The sequence below is a fragment of the Lucilia sericata genome, unplaced genomic scaffold (genome assembly GCF_015586225.1).
Source record: "Lucilia sericata isolate MDLA Ls3-8-SP2 unplaced genomic scaffold, ASM1558622v1 Contig000979F_arrow, whole genome shotgun sequence".
NCBI lineage: Eukaryota > Metazoa > Arthropoda > Insecta > Diptera > Calliphoridae > Lucilia > Lucilia sericata.
In genome coordinates, this window is record NW_023994962.1 from 37,789 (window position 1) to 64,079 (window position 26,291).

The 26,291-nt window shown below is 31.2% G+C and overlaps 1 protein-coding gene across 1 annotated transcript in view; it reads left to right on the forward strand.

Annotated features, from left to right (window-relative positions):
- Window positions 1–26,291, forward strand: part of LOC119609433 (GTP-binding protein Di-Ras2) — a 94,792-nt gene that overhangs the window by 37,302 nt on the left and 31,199 nt on the right. Inside the window, exon 4 of the mRNA XM_037964198.1 lies at window positions 4,744–4,913. Coding sequence (XP_037820126.1) covers window positions 4,744–4,913 — 170 coding nt within the window. The remainder of the gene's footprint in view (window positions 1–4,743; window positions 4,914–26,291) is intronic.

Sequence of the window (26,291 nt, forward strand, 5' to 3'; positions counted from 1 at the left end):
CTAGTATATGGGTCTAGTCCACAAGCTAATAGCTATCAAACTGTCTATTAGATGAAATAGTCTTTCGACTAATCTATTGACTGGTCTATGAACTAGTATATGAAGTGGCCTACTGGCCACACTATTAAGTAGTTAATATATTAGTCTCTTGACTAGCCTATGAGCTGATCCAGTGACTTTCCAATGGAATGGTCTCTGTCTAAACTATGGAATAATATATATTTGGACTTACATGACTTTTGATGAGTCTATGGACTAGTATATGGGTCGGTCTATCAACTAGTCAATGAACTAGTCCACGAGCTAGATATCAAACTATTTAGTAGATGAACTAGTCTTTCGACTAATCTATTGACTGGTCTATGAACTAGTATATGAAATGGCCTATTGGCCACACTATTAAGTAGTTAGTAGATTAAACTTTTAACTAGCCTATTAGCTGGTCCATTGACTTGACAATGGAATGGTCTCTTGACAAGTTGGTTAGTTAATGAAGTAGTGGTCTACTGTCTACTCTGTGAACTATTCTATTGACTAGTATATTAGCTCGTCTATTAACCAGCCTATTGACTAGTCTAGTCTATGGATTAATCTATTGACATGTCTCTACACTAGTGTATGGACTACTCTATTGACCTGTCCATTAAGTAGCTTGCTAGTCAATTGACTAGCCTATGTTTTGGCCCAGTCCCAATGGACTGGTCTATTGACTAGTTTATTCATTAGTTTATGGCGGTTAGTGGTCTACTCTATTGACTATGAGCTGATCCAGTGACTTGCCAATGGAATGGTCTCTGTCTATTCTATGGAATATTATATATTTGGACTTACATATCTTTTGACGAGTCTATGGACTAGTATATGGGTCGGTCCATTAACTAGTCAATGAACTAGTTTATAAACTAGTCCATGAGCTAGCTATCAAACTGTTTAGTAGATAAACTAGTCTTTCGACTAATCTATTGACTGGTTTATGAACTAGTATATGAAATGGCCTATTGGCCACACTATTAAGTAGTTAGTAGATTAGTCTCTTGACTAGCCTATGAGCTGGTCCAGTGACTTACCAATGGAATGGTCTCTTGACAATTTGGTTAGTTAATGAAGTAGTGGTCTACTGTCTACTCTATGAACTAGCCTATTGACCAGTATATTAGCTCATCCATTGACCAGTCGGTTGACTAGTCTAGTCTATGGATTAATCTATTGGGATGTTTCTAGACTAGTTTATGGACTACTTTATTAACCAGTCCATTAAGTAGCTTGTGGTCTCGTCAATTGGCTAGCAGTGACGTGCCAATGGACTTGTCTATTGCCTAGTTCATTCATTAGTTTATGATGGTTAGTGGTCTACTCTATGGACTAGTCCATTGACTAATATATTAGCTCGTATAATGACCAGCTAGTCCAGTCTATGACTAATCTATTCACATGTCTCTGGACCAGCCTATTGATCAGTCCATTAAGTGGCTTGTGGACTAGTCTAAAGATTGTTCCATTGAATTGCAAATGGACTGTTCAATTGACTAGTTCATTAATTAGTTTATGGCGTAGTGTTATACTGCTTAGTCTATAGACTAGTATAATAGTCTAGCTAGTCTATTGACCTGCGTATTAACTAGTCTAGGCTATGGACTTATCAATTAACTAGTTTATTTGCTAATCTATTGGCCAGTCTATTATGTAGACTATGGACTGTCCTATTGCCTAGTAGCTTCCAAACTAGTCTATTGACAAGCCTATGCATTGTATCACTGACTTACCAATGGATTGATCTATTGACTACCTAGTCTATGGACTAGTCTCTATCTCTCTCTAGACTATTGATTAGTCTACTAGTCTATTGATGTTGCAGTAAAGGATGGAAAAGTTCTATCTCTTATAGAGTTATTTATACAATCCTTTATAACATTCGATTTTTTTACTTTCAAGTACTTCTCTAAATTAGGCGTATACTTAATATTTGTAATATCAATAAATCATTAACACGTATACGTACAGGTGTTGTTAATAATAAACTCAAAATATTTCGTAAAGTATGAACAAGTTATACATTTTATTTCTATGTTCAGAGGTTTTAAATATAAATGAGGTGCAACACCAAAATTGTACCAAAATAGTACAGTTTTTCCACCGTTTACTCCTTAAAGGGATCGTATATAGTAAAATGCACCAGACACCTGACCTGTTTATTTCTTAAGTATTAAGTTTTTGTGTAACATTTTTTTATTTATTTTTTTTTTTTTTTGTTTTGGGAGATATTACCCGTAAATATTCAAATTTCCAAAAATGCCTCCTTACACACATTATTCTAAATTCAAGCATTTGTGCGATGATGAAACAGTCAGATAGAAAGATAGCGACTATTGAATGTAGTTCCTTCGATATGTAATTATAGTATAAGGAAAATATACATCGAGGTAATTCTATATTGTTAGAAGTCAAAAAGTACAGTTGAATTAAATTTTCCATTCCTCGCCCAGTTTTGACAACCTTTTTATGAAAAACTTTAATAATAATCTGTAAAGTTAGTCTTAACATTGAAATGTAATTCAAAACTTGTCATCTTTGTCGTGTGATATGCTGATATGCTAAATATATATCAAATACATATGTACATATGTATGTATATACCCAGCAAAAACTTACTTTGAAAAGTAAGGGATTAAAGTACTAAAATTAACATTTTAACACGGTGTCGGCATTGAAGACAAGTATGTTCACACCACTCTCGCATACAGATAAGGAGTTATGTAATTACTTACTACAATCGACTGTAAAAAAGGAGTTAAGTAAGGATTTTTTTAATTTTTTTTTTTTTTTTTTTTTGAAAAAATTGATTTCTTCTTAGTAATAGTCATTGAAAAGTAAGTTGTTGAGTAAGTGCAAGTCATTACCATACCAGCAAAACATGATAAGACTTGTATTTACTCTACAACTTACCTTTCAATGACTACTACATACAGTCTGCATTACTTAGAAAGTGTCTAATAATGACTTACAAAATTCTTACTTTTTAGCTTTAACATATTGTTTTCGGACTTTCTTTGTTGCACAAACGAACTTTTTTGTAAAAACTATTAATAGATACACTTAACTCCCTTTATGCAGGTGATCGTAGTAAGTACTTACATAACTCCCTATTTGTAAGCGAGCGTGTTAAGTACTTGTCTCCAATGTCACCAGTGTGTTACAATAATGACTTTAAATGCTATTGTGTTAGTAAAATTTAGCATTTTAATCCCTTAATTTTTCAACGTAAGTTTTTGCTGTGATGTTTTCCTGGTTATCTCTGCAATTAGTTATTACCATGGTAACTGAGGATATATGTAGGTATATAATTGGCTTTTAGTTTTAAAACACAAGAGATTTACCCAGCAAAAGCTCTATAATGGCTTGTACTTATATGTACTTACTTTTCAATGACTATTACATACCAACTGCATTCCATTTAAGTACTTTTATAATGACTTACAAATAACCACATACCTAAGTAGTTTATTATGAGTTTTGCAACTGTTTTTTGAATGAATGAAAATTGTTTGTCTGTGTGAAAACTATTATTTGACTATTACATACCAACTGCATTCCATTTAAGTACTCTTATAATGACTTACAAATAGTCACATACGTAAGTATTTTATTTTGTGTTTTGCAACTGTTTTTTGAATGAAAATTGTTTGTCTGTGTCAAAACTATTATTTAATGAACAATAAAATAACTAAACGAACTAAAGAGCAAGTGGACCAGGTTCGTATTCTGTTTGAGCAAAATATTTTTGAGTAATTTCGTATATATTACGAAGCATTTCATACAATGTACGAAATTTTTCGTATATATTAGTCATGAATTATTTTCAGTCCGTTTATCACTATCTATCACGATCTATCTTTAATATTTATTACATTACTTTTGCACATCTAAGAAGCGCTTCTTTTGCATAACACATAATGTTTGTATGCTAAAATTTTTAAATATTTTTAACAAAATTTTAAACAAATTTTTATCTTCCTCCAAAAAAAACAAGACTTTAATTAAAAGAAAATTAAAACTGTCTAGTATACATATTTAATTTACAGTTATTATTAAAAGTAACAAATTTTTTCCTAAAGCAACACATTTCCTTTTATATTCATTCTTCTTTTAACTCTAGATATTGTTTTTTCTACTTTCTCCACTTGCCTTTAAATAAATTGTTGCAAATTAAAAGTTTTTTATTTTTTTCTCTTTTTTTTTTAATACCAACCAACAAAAGTTTTTACTTTTACTCAAATGTTGTCATTGTAACATTGTAGAAAGTGACCTTTACACCTAGATTTTATTTTCCCCCTTTTTCTTACCATTTTCCTGGGTTTTTATTTATATTGTTTTAGTTGTACTTAGAACAACAATATCCGTGTTACTTAACAAACTAAAATGTTGAAAGTATCTATAGGTAGAGGTAGAAAAGGAAGAAAGTAGAAAAATAGAAAACACATTTTTAACAAAAACCTACAAAGTTAAAAAACTTGGGTTTTTTCATTTTATAATAAAGTACATATTTCTGGTTTTGTTCTCTTTATTAAGGAATTTTTTTTAGATTTTTTCATATGTATATGAGTGATTTCCTAAAGTGAAATGTTAACACCTACTATGTTCTTAATCATCAACATGTTCGAAAAAAAAACATGTTAGTTGTATGTTATTAACCTTTCACCATATACTTTTCAACATTTGCAATTGTGTTTCTTCTTTTTTTTACAGAGCTAAAGTCTTAGAATGTTCCGCAAAGGAGGACAACAATGTTACAGATTTATTTAAGACCATGTTATCATTGTCTCGTTTTTTGCCGGTGGGTAGCAGTAATGAAGGTACCACTACCAGTGGTCTCAAAAGACGTTCATCGGCTTATGTTAGTGCATCATCAAGTAGAAGTAAGTATTAGCGATAATAAAAATTTTCTTCATTGAAAGAAATATTAACTTTAATATTTATTGTTGAATAAAGTTTTAAATATTTTATTAACTTGTCATGGCAAATTTTCCAGGAGTTGAAATATGATCAGATATGATTATTATAATTTTAGAAAGGTTTCTTCATGCAAAAATTTTAAACTATGTTTAAACTATAATTTCAGGGCCGATTTTTAATACCAAAAAACTCCATCTTGTTTTCAACAGACGGACGGACATGCTAGAAGACATTTTTACCAGGGCATAAGAGTACCTAAAGTAGGGCATCTCGTGTATATGAAAACCTACCTTATATGGAATCTACTAATCTAATATCTTTAGATGCCTAAAGGCGTATTTCAGCATAAACCGTAATCGGTACTAAAAAAGCGAAATTCAATACATTTGCAGCAAAAAAAAGAACTATAATTTTTTGTCTTGAATTTCATTTTCGGTACCGATTACGGTGTATCCTGAATTCAACCTTAAAAGGCTGCACTGATTTCATAGAAATTTTCACTGAATCTTCCTGCATATCTAGAAGGAATTATATGATACTCTTTATGTCGAAATTGCAAGTAGGCGAGATGCCACGCCTACAAAATATATCAATAATTTGGAGGCAAAATGAACGGACTGTATATAGTAGGCGCGACACCTCCCATGTAAAGAAACTATTAAAGTAGTATATTATGTATACATATACATAAATATTTTTATACCCTTCACCTTCGCGAGAAGAGTATGTATATGTATATAAGTTTGTCATTCTGTTTGTAATTTCTAGAATATAATTTTGAAGTATATATATTCTGTATCCTTATAAATAGAGTCGTTTAAGCCATGTCCGTCTGTCTGTCTGTTTGTCTGTCTGTCTGTCTGTCTGTCTGTCTGTCTGTCTGTCTGTCTGTCTGTCTGTCTGTCTGTCTGTCTGTCTGTCTGTCTGTCTGCCTGTCTATCTGTGTGTCTGTCTGTGTGTCTGTCTGTCTGTCAGTCTGTCTGTCTGTTAGTCATTCTGTCTGTCAGTTTGTCTGTTGAAATCAATTTTCTGAAGACCCCAGATATCTTTAGACTCCAAATCTTCAGCAATTCTGTCAGACATGCTTTTGAGACGTTTTCTATTTAAAATAAGTAAAATCTGTCATAAATAACGGAGTTATGAGCAAAAATCCGGGGCAACCTCTGAACATTTCATCAAAAAAAGAAAATGTTTTGCATGATTTGACGTAAAAGCGCTATCGTTGTTTTTTGTTTTGTTATTGCTAAAGTAATGCTAAAGTCGGAATAATGAAATTAATTAAAATTTTATAAAATGAATCCTTTTTTTTAAACACACTATGGTGAAGGGTATACAGGATTCGGCACAGGCGAATAAAGACTTCTTACTAGTTTCTATGAATATTTTCGTTTTAAAATATTATTCAAAGAGTCGTTTTTTATGATAAATAGAATTGTAGAAAAAAATTCAATTTCCTTTGTAAAAACGTAGCTATGTTATATTTTCCTCTGAAAATAAAGAAAATATGCAAAACGAATTTGTTAGAGAAATCGCATATTTTAAAACACTCATAGTATGGAAGAAAATAAAATATTGGGTAACCCAAGAAATTCCTGGAATAGATTTACTCTTTTTCTTTTTTATAGCATTAAAATATTTTTTGCAATTTTCTCAAAAGCAATAGTTTTTACCCCATAAAAATTCTTTACCTTATTTCTTTTATGTCACTATATGTTAAAAAAACCCCCCAAACACTCAATTTATTTTAAATGAGAATTTTGCGGTTAATTTCATGTTGATGCATTTTTCTTAAACATATTCTGAAATTGCAGTTACTTTATAGTGTAATTTGCTGCTATTAAATGAAAAATCATATAAGTAAGATTTTTTTAAACATAAAAAAAAGTAAAAATATATGTGGCTTAACTCACACTATTAAAAAGAATATAAGTTGTGGCCGATTACACCAGCTATGTATATATTAAAAGATATTCTTGGTAGGTGGAGCTAGATTGGATCAATTATGGGCTGTTCCACAGAAAAATTTATTTCCAAATTGAGATTTATTTAATTACTAGCAGAAACCGAACAGCAGTTCGATCCCCAAGAAAGGAATGATCGCTTCAAGTGTTACGGGCTAATTATGTTTAAATCAACATATAAAAACTCGTTTTGACAACGATTTTTTTTCTTTACCACAAAGGTGCGCATTTCCCGAAATAAAAAAAAATAGCTTAAGAAAGGTTAACTAGAAAATTAAAATTTTTCAATTTAAATAAAAAAAATTCTTATAAATTATTTTAAATGTTTATTTACCGCTTTTATTCTACTATCACCTTTTGTTCACAACCCCACATTTATCTCGTTTAATTTCATACCTGACTTATTTCACAAGAACCTTTCAAGTCCAGCATGAAGTCATAATTGACTACACTGTATTTATATAAATAAAAAAAATATATTGTTGTTGTCGTTGTTGTTCGGTTGTTATTTTGCTGTGTAGGTATTAAAAAAAAAATATATAGAGGGTTTTATATTTTCCGTGAATTTAGGGCTGGTTTAAGCGTAACTTTTTTATTGTCGCATTGCAGCTATGTAAGGGAGTCAGGGCTTTGAAATAATTAATTCTAGGATTATATACACTAGATAATAGACAAGACTATTGACTAGATTATAGACTATAGACTAGACTATTGAATATAATATAGACTTGACTATAGATTAGACTATAGATTAAGCTATAGATTAAGCTACAGACTATATTATAGACTAGACTATAGATTAGACGATAGACTAGACTATAGACTAGACTATAGACTAGACTATAGACGAGACTATAGACTAGACTAGACTATAGACTAGACTATTGACTAGACTATAGACTAGACTATAGACTAGACTATTAGACTAGACTATAGACTAGACTATAGACTAAGACTATAGACTAGACTATAGACTAGACTATAGACTAGACTATAGACTAGACTATAGACTAGACTATAGACTAGACTATAGACTAGACTATAGACTAGACTATAGACTAGACTATAGACTAGACTATAGACTACACTATAGACTAGACTATAGACTAGACTATAGACTAACTAGACTAGACTATAACTAGACTATAGACTAGACTATAGACTACACTATAGACTATAGACTAGACTATAGACTACAACTATAGACTAGACTATAGACTAGACTATAGACTTGACTATAGACTTGACTATAGACTAGACTATAGACTAGAGTATAGACTAGACTATAGACTAGGCTAGACTATAGACTAGACCTAGACTATAGACTAGACTAGACTATAGACTAGACTATAGACTAGACTATAGACTAGACTATAGACTAGACTATAGACTAGACTATAGACTAGACTATAGACTAGACTAAGACTAGACTATAGACTAGACTATAGACTAGACTATAGACTAGACTATAGACTAGGCTAGACTATAGACTAGACTAGACTAGACTAGACTAGACTAGACTAGACTAGACTAGACTATAGACTATAGACTAGACTAGACTAGACTATAGACTAGACTATAGACTAGACTATAGACTAGACTATAGACTAGACTATGGACTAGACTATAGACTAGACTAGAGACTAGACTATAGACTAGACTATAGACTAGACTATAAACTAGACTATAGAACTAGACTATAGACTAGACTATAGACTAGACTATACTAACTAGAGACTAACTATAGACTAGACTATAGACTAGACTATAGACTAGACTATAGACTAGACTATAGACTAGACTATAGACTAGACTATAGACTAGACTATAGACTAGACTATAGACTAGACTATAGACTAGACTATAGACTAGACTATAGACTAGACTATAGACTAGACTATAGACTAGACTATAGACTAGACTATAGACTAGACTATAGACTAGACTATAGACTAGACTATAGACTAGACTATAGACTAGACTATAGACTAGACTATAGACTAGACTATAGACTAGACTATAGACTAGACTATAGACTAGACTATAGACTAGACTATAGACTAGACTATAGACTAGACTATAGACTAGACTATAGACTAGACTATAGACTAGACTATAGACTAGACTATAGACTAGATAGACTATAGACTAGACTATAGACTAGACTATAGACTAGACTATAGACTAGACTATAGACTAGACTATAGACTAGACTATAGACTAGACTATAGACTAGACTATAGACTAGACTATAGACTAGACTATAGACTAGACTATAGACTAGGACTATAGACTAGACTAGACGACTATAGACTAGACTATAGACTAGACTATAGACTAGACTATAGACTAGACTATAGACTAGACTATAGACTAGACTATAGACTAGGACTATAGACTAGACTATAGACTAGACTATAGACTAGACTATAGACTAGACTATAGACTAGCTATAGACTAGACTATAGACTAGGACTATAGACTAGACTATAGACTAGTACTATAGACTAGGACTATAGACTACTAGACTAGACTAGACTAGACTATAGACTAGACTATAGACTAGACTATAGACTAGGACTATAGACTAGACTATAGACTAGACTATAGACTAGGACTATAGACTAGACTATAGACTAGACTATAGACTACGACTATAGACTAGACTATAGACTAGACTATAGACTAGACTATAGACTAGACTATAGACTAGACTATAGACTAGACTATAGACTAGACTATAGACTAGGACTATAGACTAGACTATAGACTAGACTATAGACTAGACATAGACTAGACTATAGACTAGACTATAGACTAGACTATAGACTAGACTATAGGACTAGACTATAGACTAGACTATAGACTAGACTATAGACTAGACTAGACTAGACTATAGACTAGACTATAGACTAGACTATAGACTAGACTATAGACTAGACTATAGACTAGACTATAGACTAGACTATAGACTAGACTATAGACTAGACTATAGACTAGACTATAGACTAGACTATAGACTAGACTATAGACTAGACTATAGACTAGACTATAGACTAGACTATAGACTAGACTATAGACTAGACTATAGACTAGACTATAGACTAGACTATAGACTAGACTATAGACTAGACTATAGACTAGACTATAGACTAGACTATAGACTAGACTATAGACTAGACTATAGACTAGACTATAGACTAGACTATAGACTAGACTATAGACTAGACTATAGACTCTATAGACTAGACTATAGACTAGACTATAGACTAGACTATAGACTAGACTATAGACTAGACTATAGACTAGACTATAGACTAGACTAAGACTAGACTATAGACTAGACGAGACTATAGACTAAGAACTATAGACTAGACTATAGACTAGACTATAGACTAGACTATAGACTGACCTATAGACTAGACGATAGACTAGACATAGACTAGACTATAGACTAGACTATAGACTAGACTAATAGACTAGACTATAGACTAGACTATAGACTAGACGTATAGACTAGACTATAGACTAGACTATAGACTAGACTATAGACTAGACTATAGACTAGACTATAGACTAGACCTATAGACTAGACTATAGACTAGACTAATAGACTAGACCTATAGACTAGACTATAGACTAGACTATAGACTAGACTATGATAGACTAGACTAGATATAGACTTAGACTATAGACTAGACTATAGACTAGACTATAGACTAGACTATAGACTAGACTATAGACTAGACTATAGACTAGACCTATAGACTAGACTATAGACTAGACTATAGACTAGACTATAGACTAGACTATAGACTAGACTATAGACTAGACTATAGACTAGACTATAGACAGACTATAGACTAGACTATAGACTAGACTATAGACCTAGACTATAGACTAGACTATAGACTAGACTATAGACTAGACTATAGACTAGACTATAGACTAGACTATAGACTAGACTATAGACTAGACTATAGACTAGACTATAGACTAGACTATAGACTAGACTATAGACTAGACTATAGACTAGACTATAGACTAGACTATAGACTAGATAGACTATAGACTAGACAATAGACTAGACTATACTGACTATAGACTAGACCATAGACTAGACTATAGACTAGACTATAGACTAGACTATAGACTAGACTATAGACTAGACTATAGACTAGACTATAGACTAGACTATAGACTAGACTATAGAATAGACTATAGACTAGACTATAGACTAGACTATAGACTAGACTATAGACTAGACTATAGACTAGACTATAGACTAGACTATAGACTAGACTATAGACTAGACTATAGACTAGACTATAGACTAGACTATAGACTAGACTATAGACTAGACTATAGACTAGATATAGACTAGACTATAGACTAGACTATAGACTAGACTATAGACTAGACTATAGACTAGACTATAGACTAGACTATAGACTAGACTATAGACTAGACTATAGACTAGACTATAGACTAGACTATAGACTAGACTATAGACTAGACTATAGACTAGACTATAGACTAGATTATAGACTAGACTATAGACTAGACTATAGACTAGACTATAGACTAGACTATAGACTAGACTATAGACTAGACTATAGACTAGACTATAGACTAGACTATAGACTAGACTATAGACTAGACTATAGACTAGACTATAGACTAGACTATAGACTAGACTATAGACTAGACTATAGACTAGACTATAGACTAGACTATAGACTAGACTATAGACTAGACTATAGACTAGACTATAGACTAGACTATAGACTAGACTATAGACTAGACTATAGACTAGACTATAGACTAGACTATAGACTAGACTATAGACTAGACTATAGACTAGACTATAGACTAGACTATAGACTAGACTATAGACTAGACTATAGACTAGACTATAGACTAGAATATAGACTAGACTATAGACTAGACTATAATAGACTAGTAAGACTAGACTAGACTAGACTAATAGACTAGACTATAGACTAGACTATAGACTAGACTATAGACTAGACTATAGACTAGACTATAGACTAGACTATAGACTAGACTATAGACTAGACTATAGACTAGACTATAGACTAGACTATAGACTAGACTATAGACTAGACTATAGACTAGACTATAGACTAGACTATAGACTAGACTATAGACTAGACTATAGACTAGACTAGACTTGACTATAGACTAGACTAGACTATAGACTATATACAAAGAAACAAATTCCATATAAATATAAATTACTTTAAACAACTGCCTGCCTTTAACAACTCTCTAAACTGCCCATCTTGGTAATTAAGATTTACATCAAGCAAAACTTATTTATTTAACGCACAATCCTTTGTTATAAATAAAATATTACAAGGACTTTAAGAAGAAAACGAGCAGAAAATAATATTCCAGCAGACTGAAAAGATAAAATAAAAACTAAAACAAATTCTCAGTATACGATATTGTATATAATAATTGCTTGTTTAATTATGATAATTACACATAATTTTACAAAGGTTGAATTATTTTAAATAAGGACAATATATGTATGAAAAATTATTCCAGAAAATTGCGATTTAAATTTGCTTTATCTTGCTTAACTCATTGTAAAAGATGTTTTCTTCCATACTAATTTAATTAACTCCTAAATTGACAAAATGCTGACAAAAAAATATGTGCTTGAACAAAATAAAAACCAGATAACAAAGAAATGAAATAATTAAAAATTGTCTCAAATGCTTCTTCAAATTGCAAATTAAATAAAAAAAGGTAACAAAACAAAAAATAAGGAAAAACATTAAGATTCTATTAATTTCGCTTTAATAAATTCTAATTAAAAACAGTATTAAAATTTATTTCTGTTTAAACTTTAAAAGTCATGTTCATTCTCATGTTTTGATTTTCAGCATCATTATCATCAATATAATTTAACAAACTATTTATTGATTCGCCACACGATGCTTATTTCGTCATGGTTATGAAAGACTTTATCAACTAAATTTTTGTTTTACCACATCACACTTGTTCATTTGCTGCTACTGCTGTTGTAGTTTTTGTGTAGGAATTATATTGATTGTTGCCTGTTTAAAGACATGCTTTTTATGCTTAAATACTCTTTCCATCAACAATCCCACGCACACATACACATATTGTATTTTAAAAAACAAATAGTTAGTTATGTTAACTAAACTGCTTCAAAAAAATTAATTTTAAATTTCTGATCTTATGTAATTTGCTATAGAGTGGATTCGTCTATAGTTCTGACTATAGACTAGACTAATATAGTCCCACTTATATTCTCGATTATAGTCCAGACTATAATCTCGACTGTAATCGACTAGATTAAACAATTGACTGTATACTAGACCAAAGAATAGACTAGTTTATAGTAACGACTAGGTCCGTATACAGAACCGAATATAGATTAGAATGTAGTCCTACATACAGACTAGACTATAGCGCGAATATAGATTAGGTTATAGTCTCGCCTATAGTCTAGTCTATAGTCTAGACAATAGTATCGACTATGTACTGAACTATAGTCTCGACTATAGACTAGACTATATTCTCGACTGTAGAATAGAATATAGTATCGACTATTGACTAGACTATAGTCTCGACTATAGACTAGACTATAGTATCGACTATTGACTAGACTATAGTCTCGACTATAGACTAGACTATAGTCTAGACTATAGACTAGACTATAGTCTCGACTATAGACTAGACTATAGTCTCGACTATAGACTAGACTATAGTCTCGACTATAGACTAGACTATAGTCTCGACTATAGACTAGACTATAGACTAGACTATGGTCTCGAATATAGACTAGACTATAGTCTCGACTATAGACTAGACTATAGTCTCGACTATAGACTAGACTATAGTCTCGACTATAGACTAGACTATAGTCTCGACTATAGACTAGACTATAGTCTCGACTATAGACTAGACTATAGTCTCGACTATAGACTAGACTATAGTCTCGACTATAGACTAGACTATAGTCTCGACTATAGACTAGACTATAGTCTCGACTATAGACTAACTATAGTCTCGACTATAGACTAGACTATAGTCTCGACTATAGACTAGACTATAGTCTCGACTATAGACTAGACTATAGTCTCGACTATAGACTAGACTATAGTCTCGACTATAGACTAGACTATAGTCTCGACTATAGACTAGACTATAGTCTCGACTATAGACTAGACTATAGTCTCGACTATAGACTAGACTATAGTCTCGACTATAGACTAGACTATAGGTCTCGACTATAGACTACACTGTGGTCTCGACTATAGACTAGACTAGTAGGTCTCGACTATAGACTAGACTATAGTCTCGACTATAGACTAGACTATAGTCTCGACTATAGACTAGACTATAGTCTCGACTATAGACTAGACTATAGTCTCGACTATAGACTAGACTATAGTCTCGACTATAGACTAGACTATAGTCTCGACTATAGACTAGACTAGTCTCGACTATAGACTAGACTAGTCCACACTATAGACTAGACTATACTCGACTATAGACTAGACTATAGTCTCGACTATAGACTAGACTATAGTCTCGACTATAGGCTAGACTATATTCTCGACTATAGTCTCAACTATAGACTAGACTATAGTCTCGACTATAGACTAGACTATAGTCTCGACTATAGACTAGACTATAGTCTCGACTACAGACTGGACTATAGTCTAGACGTTAGACTAGACTAGATATAAACTATAGTCTAGACGATAGACTAGACTAGATACAACCTTATTGTGGTATAACAAAAAGCCCCTACAATTTATTTACACACACTTACATACTTTCATCAAATTGTGTCAATTTGTTTAAATGAAATTTTATATTTACTATTTTTCTTTATTTAACAATTTATATCAACTGTCCAGATTTGATCAGATCAGAAAAACACAAATTAATTTCATGCCTTAATCAAATTTCTTTATTGTACTTAATATATTTAGTGACAACAATTGAATTCCAACGCGTACGTGTATTTAAATAAATAAAAGAATAATTTCATTATTATTGAAATTTACATATTTTACAAACAATTAAGTTTAATACACAATATTCACATGTAGTTATTTCATTATAAAAATGTGTATTAGGAAGGCGCATTGACTATTAAGTATTTATTTGGTTGATATCACGACTGCACTAAGTCAACGACGCTACATCGAGTCTATGGTCTATAGTCCGGTGTATATTCGAGACAATATACTAGTTTATAATCGACACTATAGTCTATATAGACTACTCTATAGTGGAGACTTTAGTCTAGTCTATATACGAGACTGTAGTTTAGCCTATAATCAACTCTATAGTCTAGTTTATAGTCGAGACTATAGTCTAGTCTATATTCTAGTCTATAATCGAGGCTATATTCTAGTCTATATATTAGCCTATATTCTATACATCAGTCCAATATATAGACTACAGTAGTCTATGGTCGAGATTATAGTCGACACTATTGTCTAATCTATACCCGAATCTTCCATTTAGTCTATATTCTATAATTAGCATTATAGTCTAATCTATAGTCGAGAATATAATTCAGTCTATATTCGAGAGTAAAGTTTGGTCTAAATATATTCGACACTATAGTCTAGTCTATAGTCGAAAATATAGTAATAATCTTGCCTACAGTCCTGTCTGTAGTCTAGTCTATAGTCTAGTCAATAGTCTAGTCTGTAGTCTAGTGTGTAGTCTTGCCTATAGTCTAGTTTGTAGTCTATTCAGTGGCCTATTCTATAGTCTAGTTTGTAATTAAGTCTATTGTGTAGTCTACATTCTAGTATATAGTCTATTCTATAGTCTAATCTATAGTCTAGTCTAGTCTATAGTCTAGTCTATAGTCTAGTCTATAGTCTAGTCTATAGTCTAGTCTATAGTCTAGTCTATAGTCTAGTCTATAGTCTAGACTATAGTCTAGTCTATAGTCTAGTCTATAGTCTAGTCTATAGTCTAGTCTATAGTCTGGTCTATAGTCTAGTCTATAGTCTGGTCTATAGTCTAGTCTATAGTCTGGTCTATAGTCTGCTCTACAGTATAGTCTATGGTCTAGTCTATGGTCTAGTCTATAGTCTAGTCTATAGTCTAGTCTATAGTCTAGTCTATAGTCAAGTCTGTAGTCTAGTCTATAATCTAGTCTGTAGTCTTGTCTTTAGGCTAGTCAATAGTCTATTCTATGTTCTAGTCTATAGTATAGTCTGTAGTCTAGTCTGTCTGTCTGTCTATAGTCTATATATATTCTAGTCTATAGCTTATTTTATAGTCTAGTATATTGTCTAGTCTATAGTCTAGTCTATTGTCTGGTCTATAGTCTGGTCTATAGTCTAGTCTATAGTCTAGTCAATTGTAGATTATATATTCAAGTCTATAGTCTAGTCTGTTGTCTAGTCTGCAGTCTAGCGCATAGTCAAGACTATAGTCTAGTGCATAGTCGAGACTATAGTCTAGTCTATAGTCTAGTATACATTCTAGTCTACTGTCTAGTCTATAGTCCAGTCTATAGTATAGTCTATAGTCTAGTCTGTAGTCTAGTATGTAGTCTATTCTGTAGTCTAGTCTGTAGTCTAGTCTATAATTTAGTCTACAGTCTAGTTCATAGTCGAGACTATATAGTCCAGACTCCAGTCGAGATTGTCGACTAGAATATAGATTAGATTAAAGTCGATACTATAGTCTGCAGTCAAGACTATATTCTGTTCTACGATACTGTAGACAACAAATAAGAATATGATATAATCTACACATGAGTCTTTATTTTCGTCTATAGTCTCATGTTGTCTATAATGTTGAAGTGAGTACAGTTGTCTTATTTAGATATAACTTCTCTGCAAAACAAGCATGTACCATTTACATACATACTTACATATGTATATTATCAAGAGTGTATTAGTTTAATATACTTTGTTTTAAGTCTAACAAGTACATGCATTTCTATGAACCAATATACATAGATAAATGGAAAATATTTTCTTAAATCCAATTTAAATTTAATTTAAGCATTTACAAACATATGAAGATTTTAAAATACAAACATATTTAGAAATTAATTGAAAATAATATAAACAAATATATGTATATTTAAAGTCCAGTTTAAGATTTATCTATGGGAACACTATAAAATATTAACCAAAACATTTTGGAGATATTTTTTAATTAGGCTGTAAGTTTTAAAAATAATGTACAAAATGTATGTGTGTATGCGCTGCACGACTATACATACTATGTATGTATCTTGTACGGAGCGTATGATTAATAAATTTGCATGTACTATGTATTAATTAGTAAGTATACGCAATGATAAACTTGCAAAAAATTTTATAAACAGTTATTTACCTTACTTCTACGTTAGCAAACACTTAAAAATATTTGAACAATTCCAGATAAAGTCCATTAAATTAGAAAACAAATTATGTTGTTACCCTCTTCCCTGCCCCATTTTCCATTTTTAGAGATTCACAAATTATTAAAAATGTTTTACCATCTGAATACTACACTTAAAAACCATGATGTTTAATTTTTTACTCCTAAATAGAGTTTACATAAATAACATTTTTATACTTATTTAAACAACAACTGTTATATCTTTCAAAGTAACTGCAATTGACATTATAATTAAATTGAATATTTACAGCATCGTCAAAGGTATTTTATGGAAAAAATAAAATTACAAAAAATAAAACACATGCACATGAGGAAATAACATAAAATTAATTTACAAATAATTAACCACAACTACATTGAGGGTTTACAGCAAACAATTTCCTGCAATATACTTGAAGGTAAATTGTATAAGTTGAGATTGTGGGGCATGTGGTGAGAAGACAACAAAAAAAGAAGAAAAATAATTATGGTTAAAATTAACTTATTTGTTTAAATAAATATTAAAACAAGTCAACTGTAAATAAAATACACAAAGAAAGATTAAGCTTAAATATACAATTAAATTTTAAGTTTTCATATGTATGTTTAGTTTATTACAGGTTTTAAGTGTCCATGATCTAGTCAATAGTTAAGTCTATAGTCTAGTCTATAGTGTAGTCTATAGTCTAGTCTATAGTCTAGTCTATAGTCTAGTCTATAGTCTAGTCTATAGTCTAGTCTATAGTCTAGTCTATAGTCTAGTCTACAGTCTAGTCTATAGTCTAGTCTACAGTCTAGTCTATAGTCTAGTCTATAGTCTAGTCTATAGTCTAGTCTATAGTCTAGTCTATAGTCTAGTCTATAGTCTAGTCTATAGTCTAGTCTATAGTCTAGTCTATAGTCTAGTCTATAGTCTAGTCTATAGTCTAGTCTATAGTCTAGTCTATAGTCTAGTCTATAGTCTAGTCTATAGTCTAGTCTATAGTCTAGTCTATAGTCTAGTCTATAGTCTAGTCTATAGTCTAGTCTATAGTCTAGTCTATAGTCTAGTCTATAGTCTAGTCTATAGTCTAGTCTATAGTCTAGTCTATAGTCTAGTCTATAGTCTAGTCTATAGTCTAGTCTATAGTCTAGTCTATAGTCTAGTCTATAGTCTAGTCTATAGTCTAGTCTATAGTCTAGTCTATATCTAGTCTATAGTCTAGTCTATAGTCTAGTCTATAGTCTAGTCTATAGTCTAGTCTATAGTCTAGTCTATAGTCTAGTCTATAGTCTAGTCTATAGTCTAGTCTATAGTCTAGTCTATAGTCTAGTCTATAGTCTAGTCTATAGTCTATAGTCTAGTCTATAGTCTAGTCTATAGTCTAGTCTATAGTCTAGTCTATAGTCTAGTCTATAGTCTAGTCTATAGTCTAGTCTATAGTCTAGTCTATAGTCTAGTCTATAGTCTAGTCTATAGTCTAGTCTATAGTCTAGTCTATAGTCTAGTCTATAGTCTAGTCTATAGTCTAGTCTATAGTCTAGTCTATAGTCTAGTCTATAGTCTAGTCTATAGTCTAGTCTATAGTCTAGTCTATAGTCTAGTCTATAGTCTAGTCTATAGTCTAGTCTATAGTCTAGTCTATAGTCTAGTCTATAGTCTAGTCTATAGTCTAGTCTATAGTCTAGTCTAGTCTAGTCTATAGTCTAGTCATAGTCTAGTCTATAGTCTAGTCTATAGTCTAGTCTATAGTCTAGTCTATAGTCTAGTCTATAGTCTAGTCTATAGTCTAGTCTATAGTCTAGTCTATAGTCTAGTCTATAGTCTAGTCTATAGTCTAGTCTATAGTCTAGTCTATAGTCTAGTCTATAGTCTAGTCTATAGTCTAGTCTATAGTCTAGTCTATAGTCTAGTCTATAGTCTAGTCTATAGTCTAGTCTATAGTCTAGTCTATAGTCTAGTCTATAGTCTCTCTATAGTCTAGTCTATAGTCTAGTCTATAGTCTAGTCTATAGTCTAGTCTATAGTCTAGTCTATAGTCTAGTCTATAGTCTAGTCTATAGTCTAGTCTATAGTCTAGTCTATAGTCTAGTCTATAGTCTAGTCTATAGTCTAGTCTATAGTCTAGTCTATAGTCTAGTCTATAGTCTAGTCTATAGTCTAGTCTATAGTCTAGTCTATAGTCTAGTCTATAGTCTAGTCTATAGTTAGTCTATAGTCTAGTCTATAGTCTAGTCTATAGTCTAGTCTATAGTCTAGTCTATAGTCTAGTCTATAGTCTAGTCTATAGTCTAGTCTATAGTCTAGTCTATAGTCTAGTCTATAGTCTAGTCTATAGTCTAGTCTATAGTCTAGTCTATAGTCTAGTCTATAGTCTAGTCTATAGTCTAGTCTATAGTCTAGTCTATAGTCTAGTCTATAGTCTAGTCTATAGTCTAGTCTATAGTCTAGTCTATAGTCTAGTCTATAGTCTAGTCTATAGTCTAGTCTATAGTTCTAGTCTATAGTCTAGTCTATAGTCTAGTCTATAGTCTAGTCTATAGTCTAGTCTATAGTCTAGTCTATAGTCTAGTCTATAGTCTAGTCTATAGTCTAGTCTATAGTCTAGTCTATAGTCTAGTCTATAGTCTAGTCTATAGTCTAGTCTATAGTCTAGTCTATAGTCTAGTCTATAGTCTAGTCTATAGTCTACTCTATAGTCAGTCTATAGTCTAGTCTATAGTCTGGTCTATAGTCTAGTCTATAGTCTAGTCTATAGTCTAGTCTATAGTCTAGTCTATAGTCTAGTCTATAGTCTAGTCTATAGTCTAGTCTATATCTAGTCTATACTCTAGTCTATAGTCTAGTCTATAGTCTAGTCTATAGTCTAGTCTATAGTCTAGTCTATAGTCTAGTCTATAGTCTAGTCTATAGTCTAGTCTATAGTCTTAGTCTAGTCTATAGTCTAGTCTATAGTCTAGTCTATAGTCTAGTCTATAGTCTAGTCTATAGTCTAGTCTATAGTCTAGTCTATAGTCTAGTCTATAGTCTAGTCTATAGTCTGTCTATGTCTAGTCTATAGTCTAGTCTATAGTCTAGTCTAGTCTATAGTCTAGTCTATAGTCTAGTCTATAGTCTCGTCTTATGGTCTAGTCTATAGTCTAGTCTATAGGTCTAGTCCTATAGCTCTAGTCTAAGTCTAGTCTATAGCTAGTCTATAGTTGTCTATGTCTAGTCTCTAGTCTCGTCTATTAGTTATAGTCTCTAGTCTAGTCTATGTCTAGTCTTCTTAGTCTAGTCTATAGTCTAGTCTATAGTTCTATAGTCTATTAGTCTTAGTCTATAGTAGTCTATTAGTCTAGCTATTAGTCTAGTCTTATAGTCTAGTCTATAGTCTAGTCTATAGTCTAGTCTTATAGTCTTAATTTAAATTTCATATGGTCCACCCCTATTATCCTGTATAAATGTGCCCATCTAATAAGTATATGGGAAACACATACATATGTACATTCATATATTTACATATGTTATATTATGTACATGTATTAAGTGTATCATATCGTTGCAACATATGGTTGCAACACTAAACATTAAGTGTTTTTATTGTCTTTGCCTCCTTGAAATAAAATAGAGTAGGGAATTATTCCAATAGTTCTGAGGGACTGTACCGACTTTTACATTCTCTGATTACAATTTTTAATACACTGTTTCGTATCGTTATCGATTTATTACATTCTACTTTACAGTGGTTCTAAAAATTGTAACTTACTAATAGTTAGTTTAATTGTATTACATAAAATAACAAATTGACCTATAGTTAATGCCAATAGACTTTTAAAATATACGTTTTCTAAAACAATACATTGTCACCTTTAAAACTGCAGGGGTAACCAAATGTGTTGGTGTACAAATTCATACAACCTCAATGGTGCAACGTATGTTTATTGTTCACAATTTGCATAAATGTTTATTTGTTATTTTTGTTGCATATACTTCTACAGCAACAATTTTGCCTTTTCTTATTGTATGCCACTACAGCAAAAACAACAACAACAACAAGTTAATATCTAGTGGGATAAGTGATATTGCTTAATGTATGAGTATGTACAAATATAAATACGAACAATATTAAGAATGCTTATATACAAAAAGTGTTAACCTAAAAATTTGTATTTTTTAGAGGAAGAAAATTATGAAAATTATTTATTTAAATTGAGTGGTGGAGTGGAGTGATCTATGTTCGATTTAAACAACATTTATAACAAAATCGATCTATGTTCGATTTAGACTACATGTGGAACAAAATTGGCGTTAACAAATTTTGAATATATTTAAGGTTTTGTTGTAGTTGTATATGCAATTTAGTATTTTTAACTGTTAAATATAATTTAAAGATATATGTAAGTGGTAGGTAAATATTTTATACATAAAAAAACATGAAACGTTGTCATGGAAAACAGGAACTTAAACACAAAGTAAAATATTAAATTTTAATTAAAAAATATTTAAACTTATTCAATTCTCGGTTGTGTTTATAATAACCAAGGCCCCCTAAAAATATATCAACCAGTCCAAAAACCAATTCTATTTTAAGATCTCAGTTCCACCGTCTGTCCTTGCATATTTTATAATACAAAGTTTTATTCGTAAATTTGCAAATAATTTAATAAAATTTAAAAATTACTAAAAATAACTTATAAATTCTCTAATAACTCGCTTAACTTTATAACTTTTTATTAGAAATTAGCAAGTTAAAAAATTTTTACTTTCCACAATATTTATAAATTGAAATTAGCAACTATGTTATGCTTATAGAATACCAATTTAAAATCTATACTTACATAAATAAATATTAGAATTTCAACAATTTCTTATTATTGTTTTTTGTGCAGATATTGGCTGTGAAATCAAAAAACCCAAAACACGTTCCATTTGTTCTAATATTTAAAAAAGGCACCCAAATACATAAATTCCTATATACGAGAACGGCAATCAAAGTTAGCAGAGGCCGACACCACTACATGTTAACTTTTAAAAAAATTCCATGTTAACGACCACCGCTTTCTTTGTTCTAGCAAAATTATAAATTTAGTTTAAACTTTTTTTTTTGCCCAATAAATGTATGCAGTCATGCGTTATAAAATCCATTAAAGAGGCACACACACACACCCAATAACAACAAATATACATTTCAAATATTTTTAAATGTCAAATTCACAAGTATTTTTTTAACTTGTATGATTCTTAGAATAAACAATTTTCTTCTTATGTTACATATACGCATATACGTAGGTATGTGTTATTTGATATGACTTTAATATCTATATTTGTTTGTATGTAAATAATATGTATATTTAAATAAGTATATTTTAAAATGTTATAAAAATGTTTGTAGAATATTTATTGTTGAATGTGAACATGAATTTAAATTTTTAAATTAAATTTAAAACATTTATTTATATTAGGATGACACAACTATTATGCAGAAATAAGGTATAAAGGATTTAGTAATAATGCAAAAAACCGCAATATGTTTCGGCTGTATCAAATTTAGTTCAGTTCTAGTTCAGTCTAGTTCAGTTCTAGTTCAGTTCTAGTTCAGTTCTAGTTCAGTTCTAGTTCAGTTCTAGTTCAGTTCTAGTTCAGTTCGTTCAGTTCTAGTTTCAGTTCTAGTTCAGTTTAGTTCAGTTCTAGTTCAGTTCTAGTTCAGTTCTAGTTCAGTTCTAGTTCAGTTCTAGTTCAGTTCTAGTTCAGTTCTAGTTCAGTTCTAGTTCAGTTCTAGTTCAGTTCTAGTTCAGTTCTAGTTCAGTTCTAGTTCAGTTCTAGTTCAGTTCTAGTTCAGTTCTAGTTCAGTTCTAGTTCAGTTCTAGTTCAGTTCTAGTTCAGTTCTAGTTCAGTTCTAGTTCAGTTCTAGTTCAGTTCTAGTTCAGTTCTAGTTCAGTTCTAGTTCAGTTCTAGTTCAGTTCTAGTTCAGTTCTAGTTCAGTTCTAGTTCAGTTCTAGTTCAGTTCTAGTTCAGTTCTGTTCAGTTCTAGTTCAGTTCTAGTTCAGTTCTAGTTCAGTTCTAGTTCAGTTCTAGTTCAGTTCTAGTTCAGTTCTAGTTCAGTTTAGTTCAGTTCTAGTTCAGTTCTAGTTCAGTTCTAGTTCAGTTCTAGTTCAGTTCTAGTTCAGTTCTAGTTCAGTTCTAGTTCAGTTCTAGTTCAGTTTTCTAGTTCAGTTCTAGTTCAGTTCTAGTTCAGTTCTAGTTCAGTTCTAGTTCAGTTCTAGTTCAGTTCTAGTTCAGTTCTAGTTCAGTTCTAGTTCAGTTCTAGTTCAGTTCTAGTTCAGTTCTAGTTCAGTTCTAGTTCAGTTCTAGTTCAGTTCTAGTTTTCAGTTCTAGTTCAGTTCTAGTTCAGTTCTAGTTCAGTTCTAGTTCAGTTCTAGTTCAGTTCTAGTTCAGTTCTAGTTCAGTTCTAGTTCAGTTCTAGTTCAGTTCTAGTTCAGTTCTAGTTCAGTTCTAGTTCAGTTCTAGTTCAGTTCTAGTTCAGTTCTAATTCAGTTCTAGTTCAGTTCTAGTTCAGTTCTAGTTCAGTTCTAATCAGTTCTAATTCAGTTCTAGTTCAGTTCTAGTTCAGTTCTAGTTCATTCTAGTTCAGTTCTAGTTCAGTTCTAGTTCAGTTCTAGTTCAGTTCTAGTTCAGTTCTAGTTCAGTTCTAGTTCAGTTCTAGTTCAGTTCTAGTTCAGTTCTAGTTTTCTTTAGTTCAGTTCTAGTTCAGTTCTAGTTCAGTTTCTAGTTCAGTTCTAGTTCAGTTCTAGTTCAGTTCTAGTTCAGTTCTAGTTCAGTTCTAGTTCAGTTCTAGTTCAGTTCTAGTTCAGTTCTAGTTCAGTTCTAGTTCAGTTCTAGTTCAGTTCTAGTTCAGTTCTAGTTCAGTTTCTAGTTCAGTTCTAGTTCAGTTCTAGTTCAGTTCTAGTTCAGTTCTAGTTCAGTTTAGTTCAGTTCTAGTTCAGTTCTAGTTCAGTTCTAGTTCAGTTCTAGTTCAGTTCTAGTTCTTCTAGTTCAGTTCTAGTTCAGTTCTAGTTCAGTTCAGTTCTAGTTCAGTTCTAGTTCAGTTCTAGTTCAGTTCTAGTTCAGTTCTAGTTCAGTTCTAGTTCAGTTCTAGTTCAGTTCTAGTCTCAGTTCTAGTTCAGTTCTAGTTCAGTTCTAGTTCAGTTCTAGTTCAGTTCTAGTTCAGTTCTAGTTCAGTTCTAGTTCAGTAGTCAGTTCAGTTCAGTTAGTCAGTTCTAGTTCAGTTCTAGTTCAGTTCTAGTTCAGTTCTAGTTCAGTTCTAGTTCAGTTCTAGTTCAGTTCTAGTTCAGTTCTAGTTCAGTTCTAGTTCAGTTCTAGTTCAGTTCTAGTTCAGTCTAGTTCAGTCTAGTTCAGTTCTAGTCAGTTCTAGTTCAGTTCTAGTTCAGTTCTAGTTCAGTTCTAGTTCAGTCTAGTTCAGTTCTAGTTTCAGTTCTAGTTCAGTTCTAGTTCAGTTCTAGTTCAGTTCTAGTTCAGTTCTAGTTCAGTTCTAGTTCAGTTTTTCCTAGCTTCAGTTTCTAGTTCAGTTCTAGTTCAGTTCTAGTTCAGTTCTAGTTCAGTTCTAGTTCAGTTCTAGTTCAGTTCTAGTTCAGTTCTAGTTCAGTTCTAGTTCAGTTCTAGTTCAGTTCTAGTTCAGTTCTAGTTCAGTTCTAGTTCAGTTCTAGTTCAGTTCTAGTTCAGTTCTAGTTCAGTTCTAGTTCAGTTCTAGTTCAGTTCTAGTTCAGTTTAGTTCAGTTCTAGTTCAGTTCTAGTTCAGTTCTAGTTCAGTTCTAGTTCAGTTCTAGTTCAGTTCTAGTTCAGTTCTAGTTCAGTTCTAGTTCAGTAGTTCAGTTCTAGTTCAGTTCTAGTTCAGTTCTAGTTCAGTTCTAGTTCAGTTCTAGTTCAGTTCTAGTTCAGTTCTAGTTCAGTTCTAGTTCAGTTCTAGTTCAGTTCTAGTTCAGTTCTAGTTCAGTTCTAGTTCAGTTCTAGTTCAGTTCTAGTTCAGTTCTAGTTCAGTTCTAGTTCAGTTTCTACTGAAAATAATCCATGCTCAACTTTACGAAAACAAATTTCGTAACTTCATTTTCGTAATATTTACACAAATTTCGTGTATAATACGAAATATTATTTAATAAACCCTTTTTTATTTTACGAAAACTTTCGTAATATTTTTTTCTTAAATTTTAGCAAAATTAAACATAATGATATTAATTAAATTATCATTAAATAAAACTACAACATTTTTATAAAATTTAAGAGAAAGTATAATTATTATTCACTAATTATTTTCATAAAAAAAATTAAAAATTCGTGTGAAGAATAATTTTGAACTAAAATTAGAAAAATTATTTTAAAATGGACAAAAATGTTTGCATAAATTAATATTTGGTAAATTTAAACATATTTATTCAAAATTCACTTTTTTCAATTTATGTAAATTAATTTTTGCAAGATTTTTTTGTATTATACTAAAATATTTCGTACAATTTCGTATATATTACGAAAGAATTTCGTGGTGCGAAACAACGAACGATTCGTACAATGTACGACATTTTTCGTATATATTAGGCATGGATTTTTTTCAGTGTAGTTCAGTTCTAGTGATTAGACTGGTTCAGTTATAGTCACTAGTTCATAATAGTCCCTAGTCGATTGACTAGTCTGCAAATTAAAATAATAGCTGTTGATTGATGAAATTATAAATTACAAAATTGGACGTCCCTAATGAACATATCCGTATGTATATATTGCCATGATACCTTAAAGCAAAACCTCCAGACAAAATTCAACGAGTTTTTGTGAGTTGTTATTTAAGATAAAAGAAAGAAAAGTGTAGACATCATTAAAATATATAAATTTACCGTAACAATTCATTGTAACATTTTTGGTGTTAAGTTTTTTATATCTAATGATAATAAATCTTAAATGACAATTTAAAGTATAAACAAATTTCTAATAAAATAAAGTGAAGTAGTAAGTAAAGAAATATT